At 37.3% G+C, this 17,969-nt stretch overlaps 1 protein-coding gene across 3 annotated transcripts in view; it reads left to right on the top strand.

The window, feature by feature from the left end:
* The window catches only part of Pdlim3 (PDZ and LIM domain 3), a 29,989-nt gene extending 13,811 nt beyond the window's left edge, over positions 1-16,178 (top strand). The window contains exons 4-8 of one of the 3 annotated variants that reach the window (XM_020177857.2): positions 5,402-5,469; positions 10,559-10,822; positions 12,148-12,278; positions 13,812-13,923; positions 15,582-16,178. In XM_020177857.2, the coding sequence (XP_020033446.1) occupies positions 5,402-5,469; positions 10,559-10,822; positions 12,148-12,278; positions 13,812-13,923; positions 15,582-15,771 (765 nt within the window). In that variant the 3' untranslated portion in view covers positions 15,772-16,178. Of the gene's footprint in view, positions 1-4,849; positions 5,038-5,401; positions 5,470-10,558; positions 10,823-12,147; positions 12,279-13,811; positions 13,924-15,581 lie in introns of all 3 variants that reach the window. The other 2 variants (XM_020177858.2, XM_074054840.1) reach the window with 2 other exon arrangements.
* Positions 16,179-17,969: the final 1,791 nt, after the last annotated feature.

Here is a 17,969-nt window from a genome sequence, read left to right on the forward strand (position 1 = left end):
GGGCTCAGAGATAAGAACAATTTCAGTTCTTTCCTTAATGGATAAAAGGATTTCTACTCCTTGTGGGACTCTTTGGCCAGATTTCTGCATGACCAGTTCACTTAACTTGGTGCTTCAGGACAGACATTCCCTAGTCAAAACAACTAAAATCCAACGTATCTCCTGCTATTTGAAATTCTATGTCAAAAGCTAGAACAAAATGTTTTGTTAGAACTAGATGGATTTTCTTTTAACAAACTACACATTTGTAATATATAACCAGTTGAAGAAAAACAAAAGCCCTGGTTACTTTTTTTAAGTAATTCAAAGCTTTCCAAAATGCTTTTCTTTTTCTTAATGACTCTGCAAATAGAGCAATCTCCTGCTCACCAGAGGTGTGTCAGTTTGTCACAGATGAATAGCAAAATGCCAATGAGCAATGCAATATTGAGTTCTTGTTTCTCAACACAAGTCAAACTTTACCAAATGTATTGCATTGGATTCCTTGTTGTTAGAATGAGATACTCTTTCATTTTAAGAACAAAATCTATTCATTAAAAGAGAAACACTGCATTCTACCATCTAAGCCCAACCACAAATAATAAAATGTATATACTTTAAAATAATTTTTATACTTTAAAATATTTTAGTAAATATTTAATAAGTATATAGTTTTTAAAAATCTATATCTAAATATATTTTGGAGGGAGTTCCCTATCCATCAGTTTTGGATTGGGGACTTTCTCATACATGGTTATAGCAATTCACTGATAATAAATTTTAATGTCTAGAATTTTTTATTTTTCCATGCTATCACTAAATAGTTAAATTTTGTTTTTTATAAACTTAAACTTGAATCTTAGGCTTAAAAATGACATTAGAAGTGGCTTGGCTCAATTCTTACCAACTGTCTAAATTCCTTCCATGTAATACTGACAGTCTATGAATAGACTTAAGCATTTTTATAAGCAAAGGACTGCTCTAAAGATGTGTGCTAGTCCTTCTTCAAAGCTTACATTCTCAAGTAAAGTGTTACCCTCGCTTTGTTTAATGTCAATTGAATGACTCAAAAGTATAATGTGCCTATCACAGTAGGAAAGATGCTTTTCAGAAATAAAAAATGGTTCTTCCCTAAGCATAAAGAAAGCTATCTCCATTTCTATCCTTGCCATAGAAAATTTTACAGTAAAGATGTACCTACATGTGCAACACAGTTTATTTTCATAAAATTAACTTTAATCTACAATGTTTTCATAACTGGAAGGCAACCTAAGCAGAATAAGCTTTCATAATCACTATTTTTCCAAACTTTTTCTCAGTGAGATATGGGAAACACTTGAAACAGATCACAGGAGAAAAAGATGATTTTAAGGGTGACTTTATTTTTCATTTGAAGGGTGACTGGTTCAAACATGATGAAGTATAATTATTCATTGTGCCTTGATCAAATAAATGCTTAATACTGTCTCTTATTTTCCCCACTATTTCATATAAAAAATTATAAACAGTGGAAATAAAAAACAAACTGTATAAATCAAATATACTGTTTCAGATGGCATTGATAATGACCTTAATCATTATTTCTTAATCATTATTTCTTCAAGTAAGAAATTGAAGGTGAACTGTCTTTGAGTGTTATTGCCGAGGTGATTTCAAGGGCTCTGTCAAGAGCCACATTCTCCCAGTGTCAACAAAGCTCGGTCAAGTTACTTAACTTTCACTCTGGCTGCCCTAGCATTTCATTAATTCAAAATACTATTCCTTAATATGAGCTCCTGACATTTAAAAACAATATTCTTAGATTGCTAATTAATTTGAATGATTATTAATTCCCAGGAGATAAGAATTCCCAAGAGAGAAGAATTATTTGGTGATTTTGTCTATGTAGACTAAACACAAGAGCTGGACTATGTTAAATACTATATAATTCTTTTTACTGTCTTTTTCTTCTGTTGTGTGGGATTTCCTAAGAAAAGTAAAAAGGCATTAAAGTGGAATTAGAAAGTTCTATTTGGTCATCTTTTGATTCCATTTTACCATACAGAGATGAAAGACGTGGCTAGCATGCTACCTCTCAGAGCCTAACCCGTTCCTTGCTTTCCTTTGGTGTATACACTTCATTGTGCATTTCAGAATGACTCTAGAAGCCAATAAATGAATGCTTTGCAAAGCCTAGATAAAAATGTTTTAAGCCTGCATTAGAAAGACTTTCTGTTATGATCTGAGTAAAACATAGGGGAATTTTTCTTTTAAAAATTACGCATTTGTGACCTTAGTACTACATATAACCAAATCTGAAGATGGCAAAGCTTGGAGCTGATTAACTTATGTGCTGCTATTTATAAGTCCTACTAGATATTATTAATGTACAAGTCTTCTTAGAGAAGTTGCCTAATTTACAGCACCATCGCCATCCATGTTTATTCATCATTTTAAGGCTAAGAAAAAATAAGGGTAGAAATTTTTTCCCTAGAAAACTGTCATGTTATGTTAACTAATTATTGTAAATTGAATTCTATTTACCAAGATTTTTTAAGGCACATCATACTTTTTTTTTAAAGGCTAAGTGCCACAGACCTTGAGTGGTTCATTGCTGCTTGACTCAGTTTTTAATTAGCCTGAAAAATGTACAATCTGCCAAAACTAAATTAGGCAATTAGCCTTCTGTCTTCTTTACTATCGAAAAGAGTTAGAGTCTTGAATTGTGACCATTGCTTTATTTACAATTATTTCCGGTTCACTTTTTTCATGCTATTGGCTAATAATAGTGATTAATCACAAAATAGAGCCAATCTAATTTCATTATTAAGTCAGATAAAACAGTAGGATTGTACCAGTATGAAAATGTTTCGCCATACACATGTTCACATGTTCTAGGATTCAGAGCTGGAGCATTTCTAAAGATACATTTGGTTGTTTCACTCATTCTGCTCCCTAATGGCAACAACAAGTCATGTCCCCCAGCCAACTCCTTGGCAGTGAGCCATTCCTGTAAGGGAAAAAAATTCAATCACACTATAGAATCATTGGCTAAAATTATATTCAACTCAAGTGTTCTTTTCAGCCTCGGGACAGGTAACTATGCTGTCCCAGGTTGATGAGAAAAAAGCTATTCTTTACCACATCACAGATTCACCAGTATCATGAGATTTGGGCAGTTGGAAGAAGACTAGATAGGCTAGTATTTGAAGCACCATCCCATTTGCCCTGGCATAACCTGATTTTCAAAACATAGTCAGAAGACCTAGCTGGGGAAAGAGAAAGTGTGTGTGAGGACCAGTGCTCAGGAAAATCAAAGAAAGCATTTTGCAGCATGGATCCCTGCAGGAAATTGCTTATGTTCTCAGGCATAAGGAACTATGAAAAACTTAAGTTCCACCTCTAAGAAAGTGGCCACTTTTCTTTATTATTTTTCTCCTCTTCCTTCTTCTCCTTCTTCTCCTCCCTCTTATTCCTCCTTCTTCTTTTCCCTCTTTTTCTCCTTTTTGCTCTTCTCCTCCTTTTTCTCCTTCTTTTCCTCCTTCTCCTTCTTCTCCGATAGAAGCACATTATCCCAGAATTTGCTCATATATAATGACAAGAAGAAAAAGTAATGTCAACCCAATGTTACATTATGATAATTTTTAATGAAAATGATCTTTTCAGTAATATCTCCAGTATTTATTCATGTCTGTACTATTTCAAATCTGTGTTCAACACTGGTGGCACATTCACAAAAGTGAATGAGGTTGATGTGAATGTGTAGGTGAAAATGCTGTTTACAAAGATTAATCTTACTATTGGTGCCATATAGAAAGGTTTGGGAAGAGAATCGGATCACATGTATTTTAGTATTCCCCTTTTGGTTTCTTCTGCTTTCTAGAACACACACACAAATTAATAGCTTTACAAAATTATGCATTTATCCAAAACTAGAAAACACTATTCTTACATTTAAAGATAATAATATAGGGTTTCATATTATTCAGGTATATTTCAAACTCAGGATTTAGGACTCTACTGTGTGGTCCTATTCTCCAAGTGATAAAGTAAAAACCTCCTTTGAATCACATATACTGTTTCTGACTTATTGACATTAGTCTATCTGTAATTAGAGTAAACACTGAGAGCTTTTTAAACATGAAATCATCACAATAAATGTTGGTGATTTTAATATAGGTCACTTCTGCTTTCATAAGAAGGCTTTTCATTCTTATTGGTTTTTTTAAAGTATATAGTTTAATTCAATTATCAATTTGTTTTTTGTTATAGATACTTTTAAAACAGAATTTTTGCCTAGCACAGTTAAAATGATTCAGAATAGTTATTCATAGTGCTCATTCCCTTCTGACTATTTTATTTTCCCCTCTTAAAATGGAGGAAATTAATTAAGATACTATGGTAGCAAGCTTGCCTCATATGCGTGAAACCGAGTTCCATCCCCAGCACCACCACCAAAGGAAATTTAAAAGCTATTAACAGAATAGAAAGCATAAGTGATTTCTACTTGAGCAAATGTTAAATGTAATAATTTTTCTAAACCAAAAATCTTATTTCTGACACAAAGTTTGAGTACTCAAATGAGTTGTTAGAATTTCTTGAAAGTAGTAGATAAAGTCAGCAGGAAGCAGAACAACATCCGATTTTTGAACTATCTTATAATATTTTAAATAAGGTCAATACCTCTGCATGACAACATTTGGTAGCTGAATATGGCACATGTAAATTTCAGAGAAATGGTAGGAAGATTTGTCCCTCCCCTTGCCTTAGCTTGCTGTTCATTTCGTTGCAGGTAAAGCTGCGTTTATTAACAACAGCAATGCTGTTCGTTTTGCTCACTAACTGCTTTGTTGTACATTGTGTGGCTGAGTATTTTGTCTGCCATGTACAGGAATTCAAACCCATTGGGACCACGCACAACAGAAGGGCCCAACCTTTTGTTGCCGCAGCAAACATTGATGACAAAAGACAGGTAGTGAGTGCGTCCTATAACTCACCAATTGGGCTCTATTCAACTAGCAATATCCAAGATGCACTTCACGGACAGCTGCGGGGTCTCATTCCTAGCTCACCTCAAAAGTAAGTATTGGATTCTCAGATCTCCTCCTGGTGCTCTTAACAGTGGTGATATGGTTTCCATTCCTTTCCAAAGTCCAGCTCTTGCTGTTTTCTTTTTGCTTTTCTAAAGGCACTGTCAGGTGTTTTGCTTTAAAAACAAACATTAGGACATGGTTTGAATTGTTCTGGAGCGGAATCAGCCAGGTCCTAACCATGTAGTGAAAAGACGGTTAAAAAGAAGAAATTCCTCTGGTTTCATCAACACATTTCTTAGTCATATTAATATTTGGTGGTCAGTAATCCTCTCTGTACAATTATCATTCATTTAATCTGACCGAAAAGATATCTTCCACTGAGGGACTTTTTTAACCCTTTGTTTTTACAGGATGTGAACTACTTTGAACACAAGCACAATATTCGGCCCAAACCTTTCATAATCCCAGGCCGAAGCAGGTCATAAACTCTGAGATTGTGAAGTTTGATGTGCATGCTTCTTTAATCCATTCTTACTAATCACCCCAAAAGTAACAGCTTTTAGATGTTTGGAGTGACTTTTCTCATCGTGGAACTCATTTCAAAAGCAAAAAGAAACACACACACCTAGCAGAGAAGAGTATCCAAACAGTGTCCATTTCTGAGAGTAAATATTGACAGGATAACAGAGCTGTGAAATTTTATGCGGCCACCATGTGTATTTATAACTAGTGCCCCTGTGGCTCTGGGGATCCCATCCAGAACACAGTGACCTATGAGTCAGATAGGCATTCTTGTCCCTGGTCAGGAAAGCCCAGCCAGCAGGGACAAAAATGGAAACCAGTCAGACCTAAGGAAGCTGACTGGCACACATGGGAAAGCTGGGGTAGCTTTGTACCTTTGACAGACTCTGGTCATCCCACCTCAGTACCTGCTTCTCATTGCACCTTACAAACCTCACTAACTGTAGCCCTTCCATAAAGAATAAATTTTTAGGGCCAGGCATGGTGGCTCAGACTTATAATCCCAGCTACTTGGGATGTGGAGGTAGGAGGACTAAAGTCTGAGGTCAGTTCAGTCAAAGTAAGTACAAGACCATATCTGAAAAGCAAACTAAAAGTGAAAAAACTGGGGGTATGGCTCAAGTGGCAGAGCACTTGCCTAATCAAAAAAAAAAAGAGTCCCTTAAAAAGTCATTCTTCTACTTGGGCAAAAAACAAGTATAAAGTAGGGGTGGAAGAATGGAGCGACTCTCATAGATGATACATTTTCCAAAACAAATTGGAGTAACACTACCCAAGATCTAAATTCTTGTCTATCTTCAGAGAAATTGACCATAGCTAGATGATCCTTTTCAAGTATCTTCTCTAGAAATTGAACATCAATCTAAGGGAAAAGAAACCTCAAACCCATTGCTCTAACCTAAGTTAGTCAGCCCAGAGGAAGGAAGTTGGTGATTAGAATAGATTGATCCTACTGGGTTAGGAACACTGAATAGTGATTTTCCTCAAGTGTTATACTGGTGGCTCTTACAATTCATTTCATGATTCATTCATTAACCCTCCTGTAACTCAAAAAAGAAAGAATTTTATTTAAGTGCTTTAAATGAGACATCTACTCACCAGCTTATCAAAATGAGTATCACTGTCAAGTGCATGCCACCTGGCCCATTTTCATATCTGTGAGACTCTCCCACCCCTGAAGAGCTTATGACTCCTGTGTGGGTGGTGAGTCATTACTTGGTACATGACTTCCAAGTGCAGATCTTTCAATAAGCTAGAGGCCATTCCAGAAGATTCTCTCAAAATGTCACCAGACAGTTCTTGTGGTATCAGTACTGGAGTGGAGGCGCGGGAGGAATATACTGAGAAGGTGATGACTACCATATGATCTTCCTCCCTGCCTTGTGAGCTTTTTATCTGCTGGGGCCTTGACTCACTGGCTCGACATTACATCCCTTGCACCTAGAAATGAGGCTGGAGCACAAAAATAAATGCTCAGCAATGCACATTTGATAAAGGGATAAAATCCTAAGAGTACACAACCGTATTAGCTGAGTGTGTGGCAAGAAGAATCTGGAGCTCTTCTGTCTCCTTCCCCTTGCTACTCTGCCCATACTTTTTGACTTCTATGTGTTTATTTCCTTGTTCAGCTTCCCTCTGCAGCTTTTCCCTGGTTCTCTACTTTCAATAGCTTCCCTACACCATCCCACCGTCAATAATGTAGCAACCCTGTATTAAAAGTTAAAATGCTATTTTACTGTGGAATATATATATATACAACTTCCAAAGAAGCATAGTATAATCAACATGCTTACATTCTTTTGAGGTTAGCATTACTCTAAGTCCACTAACTCCAGCTACATTGACCCCAGGAAGCTTAAATAAAATGATCGTATATCCTTTACTAAAGACCTATAACACATTTAATTTTATAAAAGTATAGAGAAAGTCAGAGAGACCTAGGTATCTCATCCTTTCTTTCGTTTTTTTCTTTTTAATTTTAACATGGTGATAAGGACAGGCCATTCATAAGTTTCTCTTTTCTCTTTTGATGTTACTAAAGCTAAATTTAGAAGGGGAGAGGAGAGGAACAGGAATGAGAAGATTTGCTTAAAAAACAGGTGCCAGTGCACAAATCTTAAAGAATTGTAAGGATGCCTGTCCCATCCTTCCTTTCCTCCTGTGCCCCCTCACCATTTGCTCTAACTTCTGAACTTTGAATTCTCTTCCAACAGTTTTCTCATCAAGGTTAATTTTGAGAGGTGATGTACCAAGTTCCTACTTGAACAACTCATTTAATCAGAAGCAAAGTGAACATGCTAAATTTGTAATATGTCAGTTTCTCTGGAGTTTTACTTCTAGCTCTGGTTCCTTTAATTACTTCATCATAGCTGAATCATTTTAAAACACCAGTGTTTTTATATGCAAATGCATAAAATTTTAAAGCCAAAGCTATAGCTAAAAATACATACACAGTATTTGATAGATCCAAATGCTGAAGTCTTTGTGAGTGGTTTTTGGACAAGTTGTGTCCAGAAGAATTCCCCAAGTCTGTACACACTCCCAGAGGAATTATCTCTCTGTCAAATGACTCACTTGGGTGTGAAGTAGTTGAGGGCATCGCCAGTCTTCCAGGTGGTCTTACCACATCACTCAGCCCACGTCAGGAGATCTCACAAGCACCTGCAATTCCCAGTCAACAGGAATAAGTGGTGGTATCCCATAAGGATTGCCACAGTGTATGGAGTCCATGAGAACTGCTTTATTTAAGGTCACAATTCAAGAGATATTTTAACATTGTCCCAGAAATTTACAAAAGGTCATTCTATTGGCCATGGGTTCATTTCTTGTCCATTTAACAGACATAGGACTGTAAGTGATATGACAAAGAAAGTAGGAAATAGAAGACACAATCCTTGCTTAACTAAAATTGCATGTTCACACATGTTGATTACACAAGAACACTAATAAAAATGGTTATTAATTAAAACAACAAAATCATACATATGTATAAGTTTCAATTGGTGGTAGGTTTATCCTGAATCCAGAACTGAGCCTGGCACACAGCGGGTCAGGAGAAGTTCTAAATGCTTGCTAAATAGGTTAACTGTGTAGAGCCCAAAGACTCTCAAGATTTAACTCAGTGTTACAAATTCCTAACCTACAATTTCATGACTTTCATTACAGTTAGGTCAAATCAATATGATCCAAACTAAACTGCTCTGCCACTGAAAATTTACTTCTTTTCTTTTATCAGCTAAATTCAATTTCAGGAACAAGTGTTGAGCCTATGAAAATGGCAAATAAGGCCACTTGCAATTTTGATATGTGATCCAACCAGTGTATGGACTAAGTTTTAAACAGATTCTGAATAGCCAACAAGTAAAGGAGCAAGCCTACTATTTTGACTGTATAGGTAGTTCAGTTGGATAATACAAGATACAAACTTTTATTTATTTTGTGAGCTGGGCATTGTGGTGCATACCTGTAATCCCAACTACTTCAGAAACAGACAGATCAAAGGATTGAGGATCAAGGCCAGCCCAGGAAAAGTTATCAGGACCTTATCTTAGAAACAAATACAAAAACAACAAGGACTGGAGGCCTGGCTCAAGAGAGAGAGCATTTGCCAAGCATGAGCAAGGTCCTGGATTCAATACACAGTACCACAAAAATAAATAAATAAATAAATAAATTTTTTTTAAAAAAATCATTAGTGATAAGAGTTGTTCAGACTAATCAGGCTGCAAAAGTGATAAAATTAAAAATAATTGCCAATATCCTTTTAAGTTTTGCTATTCTATCTGGAACTGATATTAACATTAGTGGTCCTAAAAAGTAATGCCCTAGTGTTGGGAGCCATACATGAGAGCTGAGACTCTGAGTCAAACATACCATGTAAGTCTTAAGTTGACAGCATCTCTATCATGGCAGACATGATAGAGATTTACATTAATACTAATACTTTACTTTGTCTTAAATGACTTTTAAAAATAATTTAGTATATTCCATTCACATGCATGTAGAGGGCTGAGTGTGTAGCTCAGTGGTAAAGTGTGTGCTTAGCATGTATGAGGCCATGGGTTCAGTTCTCAGTGTCAAAACTTCATAAATAAATAAAATGCATGCAGGAAAATGTTCACTTGTGACTGGCCTTCAGTTTCACAAAGTGTATGAAATCTCCCTAATTCTTAAATTTGCATGAATGATCCTTGTGGTGTTTTAATAATAAATCCATATAGTTTGTCTTTTAAAGGAAATGAGAAATATGCATGGAAATATATGCATGCTTCCAAAATTTTATATGAAATACCTATGCATAAAAGAAATATATCTTAGCCTTAGGGTAGCATCCAAAGTCTAAAACAAACTTAATTTGTCTTCTAATCATTAACTGCAAGGTGACAAGCATTTATTGGCTATTTCTGGATCTTGTACTAAGCTATAGAACAGTTTCACAAAGTTATAAAATTATAAAATATTGAAATAGTAGCAATAAAATATTTATAAAATAGCCTTAAAGCATAATTTTTATCTTAGAACCTACAAGTTTCCAATTACTATTCAATTAAAGTTCAACTAAATTACTAAAACATACTGTCTATTTTGAAATGTTTAGACTAAATCTTTGATTATGAAGGATTATTCATTAATATTTTAGTATTTTAATTTTGAATGTTGGAACTCAAAAATATGAAAGGATGTCCATCACTCATCGGTGATACTGTCAGGTATAAAATTGTGTGGCCTACTTTTAAAAAGAGAAGATAGCAGTGTCTTTTCTACATTACATACAATTCTTTCTTCATTAGCCCTCAACTTACAAATCACCAAGTAGAACAGAGCCAACAAATGTAATATCACCTGCATCTTTCAGTTTCTTAAACTTTCTTCAATTGTGAGTTTTTCAACATTGTCTTCTTTTAAAGTAAATTCTAGCCAGTGTTTTAGTATTATATAATTCACCTCTCACTTCTTATCTTCAATTCCTTTTAACCAATCTGCACTTGTTCTCTGTGTTCTTCTGGTTCCTTGTGTCATCTCTGTTAACGTGGTGATTAACACAGTGGATGCAGTACTCCCTCCGGTATTGACTGTGGCAGTGGACGTAGCACCCCTTCTTCTGTCAGTACTCTTAGTACGATTTGCCCAGGTGACTTGAAAGTTGCTGCTAAGATGGCCCCTAACATTCCCCTGGAAATGGAACTTCCTGGGGTGAAGATTGTACATGCTCAGTTTAATACACCTATGCAGTTGTACTCAGATGACAATATTATGGAAACACTTCAGGGTCAGGTTTCAACAGCTCTAGGGGAAACACCCTCAATGAGGTAATATGAATCTTTTTGAACCATGGGAATATTAACTAAACACATGGGCAATGTCAACTTTAATGGTGTCTTTTAACATTGTCTTAATGGAAAGAAAGCTATGTAAAAAGCTTTGAAGAAAAACTATCTTGGGTTTATTGCAAGTATCTAAGCCTGATAATAAAGGTGATTTGAGGAATTATCTAAGGAGAAAATGTGGCTGATAGCAATGAAATGAAATCATGTAAGAACCTAATGTTTATGTCTTTTGAAAGCTACAGTGGACTTTACAAATGTCTGATTTGGTACTTCTGAAAAGTGGTTTACAATCTAGTACCTACATCTGTCTTTGGGGGTCAAAAACCAGGAAAGGGGTGGGAGAATCAGAGGATTTGTATGAGATAATGTCACTTCTCTCTAATGTTACTGTGTAGAGGGGTAAACTATTTCTCCATTTAAAATATTTCCTTTGCATTAAGTTTTATAAGTAAATATCTCAGGTCTTTATTTTGACTAATTTCTTCTTTATTAGGAATATTTGTTCCAAGTAGTTTTGCCACCAAATTTTTTCAATTAAAAAGATTTATGATAGAATAAAATCTTCTTACTTCTTTCAATATTGCAAAATCACTTTTTATAAATTATTGTGATGATTAAGGGTACTATGTAACAATATTTCAGATATTTTAGGATGAATACATTGAATTAATATATCAGTCATTTTGCGAAGAATTTCTTATATATAAGGTGATTATTTTCAAATATAATATAGGTAAATTAAAATATGTGTGGATAACAACTATCTTTTCTAGGCAATGCAGTTAAGAGGCATAAGTAATAAAGTATTTAATGCCTGAAAATGGCATTTTAAAAAATTATTCATCATGAATATATTTGTAAAACCACATTAAAATAAAACTGCTGCCATTATTGTAAATGAGTTGTAGCTATTTTAAAGTATAAGGTAATGAATTTATCAGATGTAGAAATGAACTATTATGTTGTCATATTTTAGAGAAAAAGCAATTCTGTTCACTTTTATAATGATATATCCATCACTCACAACATGTGCTTTCTTCAGTTAACATTTCCTAATAGTCACCCTTCATTTTCCTCCAAAGAGTTTTGCCAAATGGAGAAGTGTTAAGGTGACTCCCAGTTTTATCGCTCAGTGACATTTTAAGGCAACCCATGGGAATTCATACTGCATTTCTAATTATAATTGAGGTTTAATTTACTTGAAAGTGAAGCCCTGTTCAGTGGTAAACAGAGTGGTGACTGCTTTTTGATGTCTGTTGCCTCACAGTCCTCCTGACAATGCTTCACTTGTTTGACTTGTGTTTCAGTGAACCCACAGCCTCCGTGCCCCCCCAGTCGGATGTGTACCGAATGCTCCATGACAATCGTGATGAACCTACTCAGCCTCGCCAGTCTGGCTCCTTCAGAGTACTCCAGGAATTAGTGAACGATGGCCCTGGTGAGCAGCCATTAACATCTGCTGAACCATTATTGATAGAAACCACTGAAAGTGTGGGGGAAGCAGAGTAGAGCAATACACTGGGATGCAAGTCTAGATGTTGGTTTTATTCACAATCAAGTGAAATTTTGCTTAAAAGGATTTGTGTGGGCCTTGTTCAGGGAAAGAGTTTTCAGGACATGTCCAAATATCCATGAAATTAAACCAGTCATAAAAGCCATCAAAGACAAATTCCATCCATGGTCATCAGATTAGGAATCATCAGATCCAATTTTAAATAGATATGGTAAAACTCAGTTTCCCCCACATTTTAGGCTGTTAACAACATGGAAGTTAAAAAAAATCATAATGCATCCTTACTATGCTCTGCATTGTATGCAAAGTACCTTGCATACATTATCACTTAATCTTCACAATAACAGTGAGGTAGGAGCTTTTATTTGCCTTATTTAATGAGAAACTGAGGCACTGGGAGGTTGGACTTGTACAAGGTCACAGAACCAATAAATGCAAGAGCTGAGCCTCTAACCCACTCCTTCTGTCCTCTGGCTTTAACTTGTGCTTTTGCACCCCACACAAAAAAGCAAAATGTCCCATTAAGATGAGTACTAGCAAAAAAAAAAAAAAGGAAATAAGTACTGGTGAAGATGAGGGGAACCTTTGTGCATTGCTGCTGCTGATGTAAAATGGTACAGCCATAATGGAAAATAAAATGGTTGTTCTTCAAAAAGCTAAACAGAATTAACAGATGAACTGGCAATTCCACTCCTGTATACACCCCAGGAACTCAAGTAGATACTCACACACCAATGGTCACATTATTCAAAAGAGCCAAAAGGTGGGAAAAATCTCAAATGTCCACAACAGGTGAGTGGATAAACAAAATGTGGTATGTATTTATGATAGAAAATTATTTGGCATTAAAATGGAATAAAATTCTGATACATGCTGCAATATGATGAACCTTGAAAACATGCTAAATGAAAGAAATCAAATGCAAAGGATAAATATTATCTGATTCTACTTAAATGAGACATCTAGAACAGACAAGTTCTTAGTGACAAAGTAGAATAAAGGTTGTCAGGGGCTATGAGGAGGAAGGAACAGAGTCACTCAAATGTTCAGTGGGTACAGAGTTTCTGTCTGGGGATGAAGAGAATTCTGGAAAAGGATATGGATGGTGGGGGTACAACACTGAGGATGTACTTAAGGCCACTGAGTTGCATATAAAAGTGATTAAAATAGTAAATTTTATATTAAGTATTTTTCCACAAGAAAGAAAAAGAAAGTTACCCCTGCTCTTTTGTGCATGTGTGACAGATCCCTCCAATAACACAACTGTGTAACTATTCTGTTTTGAAAGGCTCTGTTGCAGACTAAATCCCTTCTGCTCTGATCTGTCCTGCTCCTTGGAAATGAGTGCGGATGGAACCTAAGAATTCCTCGGGTTAAAGTGCACCCATTAAAATAGCAGGGAAGTACAAACAGGGGCCAGCTGTTCCTTGCCCTAAATGGAAACACTTTGTTTTTCAGATGACCGTCCTGCTGGAACTCGAAGTGTGAGGGCTCCAGTTACTAAAGTTCACAGTGGTGCTGGTGGCGCCCAGAGGATGCCACTCTGTGACAAGTGTGGGAGTGGCATTGTGTAGGTCTCATTTTAACTTGGGAATTCCCCATAAATCTTGCTGGCAGTTTTCCATTTTAACTTTACGTAGAAAAAGCAATAATGAGAACTAAAATTTCTATTCATCAACTTGAAATATAACGTCCATAGTACTTAGCACATTTGATCATTCCTTAGCTGTAACACCAAATTGGCATAAAACATAAATCAGCACTATTGACTTTACTTTCAGAAATACTATTATGAAAAAAATTGCTCCAAATGTGTTTATGAAAATAATTTCCAAGAGTCACAATTTCACTTTAAAAAGCCCTTCCTTTGTTAATGAATAATACAAGGGCAAAAGTTCAGGGGTCATCAGGTTGTTAGTTAAAATACATTATCTTTACCCAATTTCTTAAAATACACAGCTGTATTTTAAAAATACAGTCAGTTCCCATTTCAAGGGACTTCTTTTTTTGTGTGTATGTGGGACTAGGATTTCAAACTCAATAAGGCTTTGTGCTTATAAAGCAGGTGCTGCCACTTGTGCCCCACCTACAGTCCATTTTGTTCTGTTATTTTGGAGATGGGGTCTCACAAACTATTTGCGCAGGCTAGCCTTGAATCTTGATCCTCCCACTCTCAGCCTCCCAAGTGAGTGACTGGCTCACTTCATGTTTAAATAACCACACTTGCTAGTTCAAATCTTCACATGACCATGATCATTTTAATCTCTCCATTGCATGTGCCCCATGTGGTCACTTCTTATTCTGCTCCCCTCTCCTGAGCTCAAGCCTCAACTGTCCTCAGTAGGCAACATCTGTCTGGTTATGCAGGCTGCATCTCAAGAAGGAACTAGAGGATAAGCCTTGTTAGGATGAAGGGAGGAAAAAACAGCAGCCAACTGCAATGGTGCACATCTAAAATCCCTGCCACTCAGGATGCAGAAGCAGGAGGATCAAGAGTTTGAGACCAGTCAAGGCAAAGTTAGGGAGACCCTTTCTCAAAAACTAACTACAAACTAAAGGGATGGGGTAGTGACTCAAGTGTCAGAGTGCTTGCCAAGCATGCACAAGGCCCTGGGTTTAATCCCTAGTCCTAACAAGGAAGGGAAGGAGAGATGGAGAGAGGGAGAGGCAGGAAGTTTGAGAGCAGAGAGGACCTCAAAACTATTACAACAGTTCATGATGTCACCGAAAGCAGTTATTTCTCCTAAGCTGGAGTAAGCTGCTTGCACAGTAGAGGCAGTGAACTCACTCCATTGAGAATTGTGTCTACATGGTGGAAGAGAGGCTGGACCCATGGTGGGAGTTTCAGCCATGCAACCCACAACTTTGGTCAAAGTTAGAATCCTTTACAGGATGTGTCTTTACCTTATCATGTCTCCACCTTAGAGAGAAATAGGGGGGAGGTGGGGGGAAGGGACATGAGGTAGGATCCTACTATTTTTCGATAAACTGCTTGTTTGAGAATCTAAAAAATATCCACACATAGCATCAGAGAGAAGCAGGGCTGGCTTATTGTGGTTTCCTTCCATCTCCTAGCATGTGCACTCAGTTGCACAACTGCCACAGTTTTATAGCTGCAGGCTGTTGTTTGCTGACTGTGAAAGAGATGACCCCTTCCTTAGGTTCAGCGTTTTCTCTTGTGTCTTACTTTCAGCTGTTTCTCACTTGAACTTCTTTTTTTCGCAACAGTGGTGCGGTGGTGAAGGCGCGGGATAAGTACCGGCACCCTGAGTGCTTCGTGTGCGCCGACTGCAACCTCAACCTCAAACAAAAGGGCTACTTCTTCGTGGAGGGGGAGCTGTACTGTGAAACCCACGCGAGAGCCCGCACGAGGCCCCCAGAGGGCTACGACACAGTCACTCTGTACCCCAAAGCTTAAGTCCTTTGCAGGTCCGGCCCTCACGCACGCATGCACCCACGCACATTTCCAACCCATCAGATGAATGGTGCAGGAGGAGTGCACCCTGTTGCCTCCAAATCTTAAAGCCAAGGCTTTTAGACATTTGTCTTATTTGTATGGAGGGAAGGAATGGGGAGAAATGCCTGCCCTATGTCAAAAACATACATTTACCTATGTTTTGCAACTCTTCTTATCTTTGGGGATAGCAATAACGGCATTTAAAGCAATAATGGTTTTGTATGCCATGTTCCACAATTTACATATGTAGTATGGCCATCCAATGTGTAAACATCAAGACATTTGGGGGAGTTTAGTTGTTTTTCCTTGACAAGTTGATTTTGGCAATTGTAGTGAATACCAAATAACAATCTTGTATTCTAACATAACCTTCAGTTGTCTGTGTCTGTTTTAACTATCATAGTGCATGTCAGGGAGAAATTCCCAGGATTTCTCTAGTTTCATATGCAAACATCTATACCACTAATGCAACAAACATAATCAATACATTAAACATTTTTACAATATCAGATGAAGTGGCACTCAATGAATTTGGTTATAATCAACATTTCAATGAGAGGGACAAACCTATCTTGGCATGTACACTAACATTTGAACATATTTTTTTAAAAAGTTCCTTTTTCATTTTCATAACTCGATCTGTCTTATGAGCCCAAAATTTCTGCTGGTGGTGTCACTGGTGGATGGTCTCAGAAGACTCTTAGCATCCAGATAAAGAATTGAGTGTTGACACAGAATGCAAAGCAGTCGCAGAGTTTTATTGAGAGTGGGAGAGAGTGAATGAAAGCAGGAAAGTACACTGCCCAAGGAAGGGTGGGGGAGCAGGCTCTGAGTGAGGTGACTGAAGAGCAGCACCTGTCACTCAAGAAAGCCAGTGCTTTGGTTTGAATAGGCATTTATATATGGCAAGGGCGAGCAAGGGGAGGAGATTTGGGTGGTACTTAGGAGTGGCTTTTGGTGATTGCACAAGTGAATTCAATGACATGGAATCCTTAGTCACAATTAGGGGTCCTTGTACACATGCCCCAGTTTGGGGTCAGTTGAAAATGCTATTTCAAAGGGATGGCAATTCTGGGTGGAATAAGACCACATGTTCTCCATGAGATGATCTACCAGGAGGCTAACTGTTCCCCATGACCCAGTTTGGGTACTTTCCCTAAATTTCCTACCTTAATAGGAAGGAAATTAAATTTGCTCAATGAAGGTAATTTGGCTTCTTTCTAATTGAAAGTTATTTTGCTTTGACACAGTCTCTTTATGGTTGAAATTCTCTTTCACATAAACATTCGGTGAATTGAAGGTTCACAGTCCATCCGGGCATTTACTCTGTGCTCAGTGATTTAGCATAGCCTCCAACTCCTTCCCAAGATGACATCTCCAGGAAGAGACCATTTAGAGGGTCTCCCAAGTATGCAGGGACTGCTGATCTCCTGGGATGCTCCTTGTATCACTGTTGAACTCTGTGGTTTCACTGTGGTTTGTTTTCTCAACATAATTGGAGGCCAGGCAATGACTCAACTCCTCCACCACCTCCAAACTCTCAGCTCAGTTTTCCAAGGAGTCAGGAAATCCTTTGCCCCATCCCAGACATGAATTTCCTCTGGCTCCTGGCCCAGGAAGTCTGCCATGGAGACTCTACTTGGAGTTGTCTTGCTTCTCACGCAAGGTGTCTACAGAGCAATGTGCCTGACTTGCACCTCTTACCTACCTTCCATATTCCTCACCTGAGACACACAGGGACTTCTGAAATCATCCCTTCAAAGTTCAAGCCATAGAGAATCAGCAACAGGGGACATGGGAACCATCTCAGTCTCACCATCTTATCACATAGGGATCTCTACCCTCCTGCAGCTGCTATCAATTACCCAGAGGCATGAGTCCTCCTCCCATAGTGTCCAATACGAGACACCAGTTTATTGCTCTGCCATTCTCCCAAGCTTAATCTTATTATTTCTGACTTTGACTTGTCCTTGATCCAGTGGGAGGACCCAAAACTGCTTGGTCCCCATAAGCATTTAAGTTTACAACCTTTGCACCAAAACATAAATTCATTAACAAAGCTATTAAAAAAATAAAATAAGAAACTGTTGAGATCAAAGATATGAATGTATCCAAAATGCTTACATTTTTGTGCAAAGGTTATTTTTAAAAATTTTGCT

The sequence above is a fragment of the Castor canadensis genome, chromosome 14 (genome assembly GCF_047511655.1).
Source record: "Castor canadensis chromosome 14, mCasCan1.hap1v2, whole genome shotgun sequence".
In the NCBI taxonomy this organism is placed as follows: Eukaryota; Metazoa; Chordata; class Mammalia; order Rodentia; family Castoridae; genus Castor; species Castor canadensis.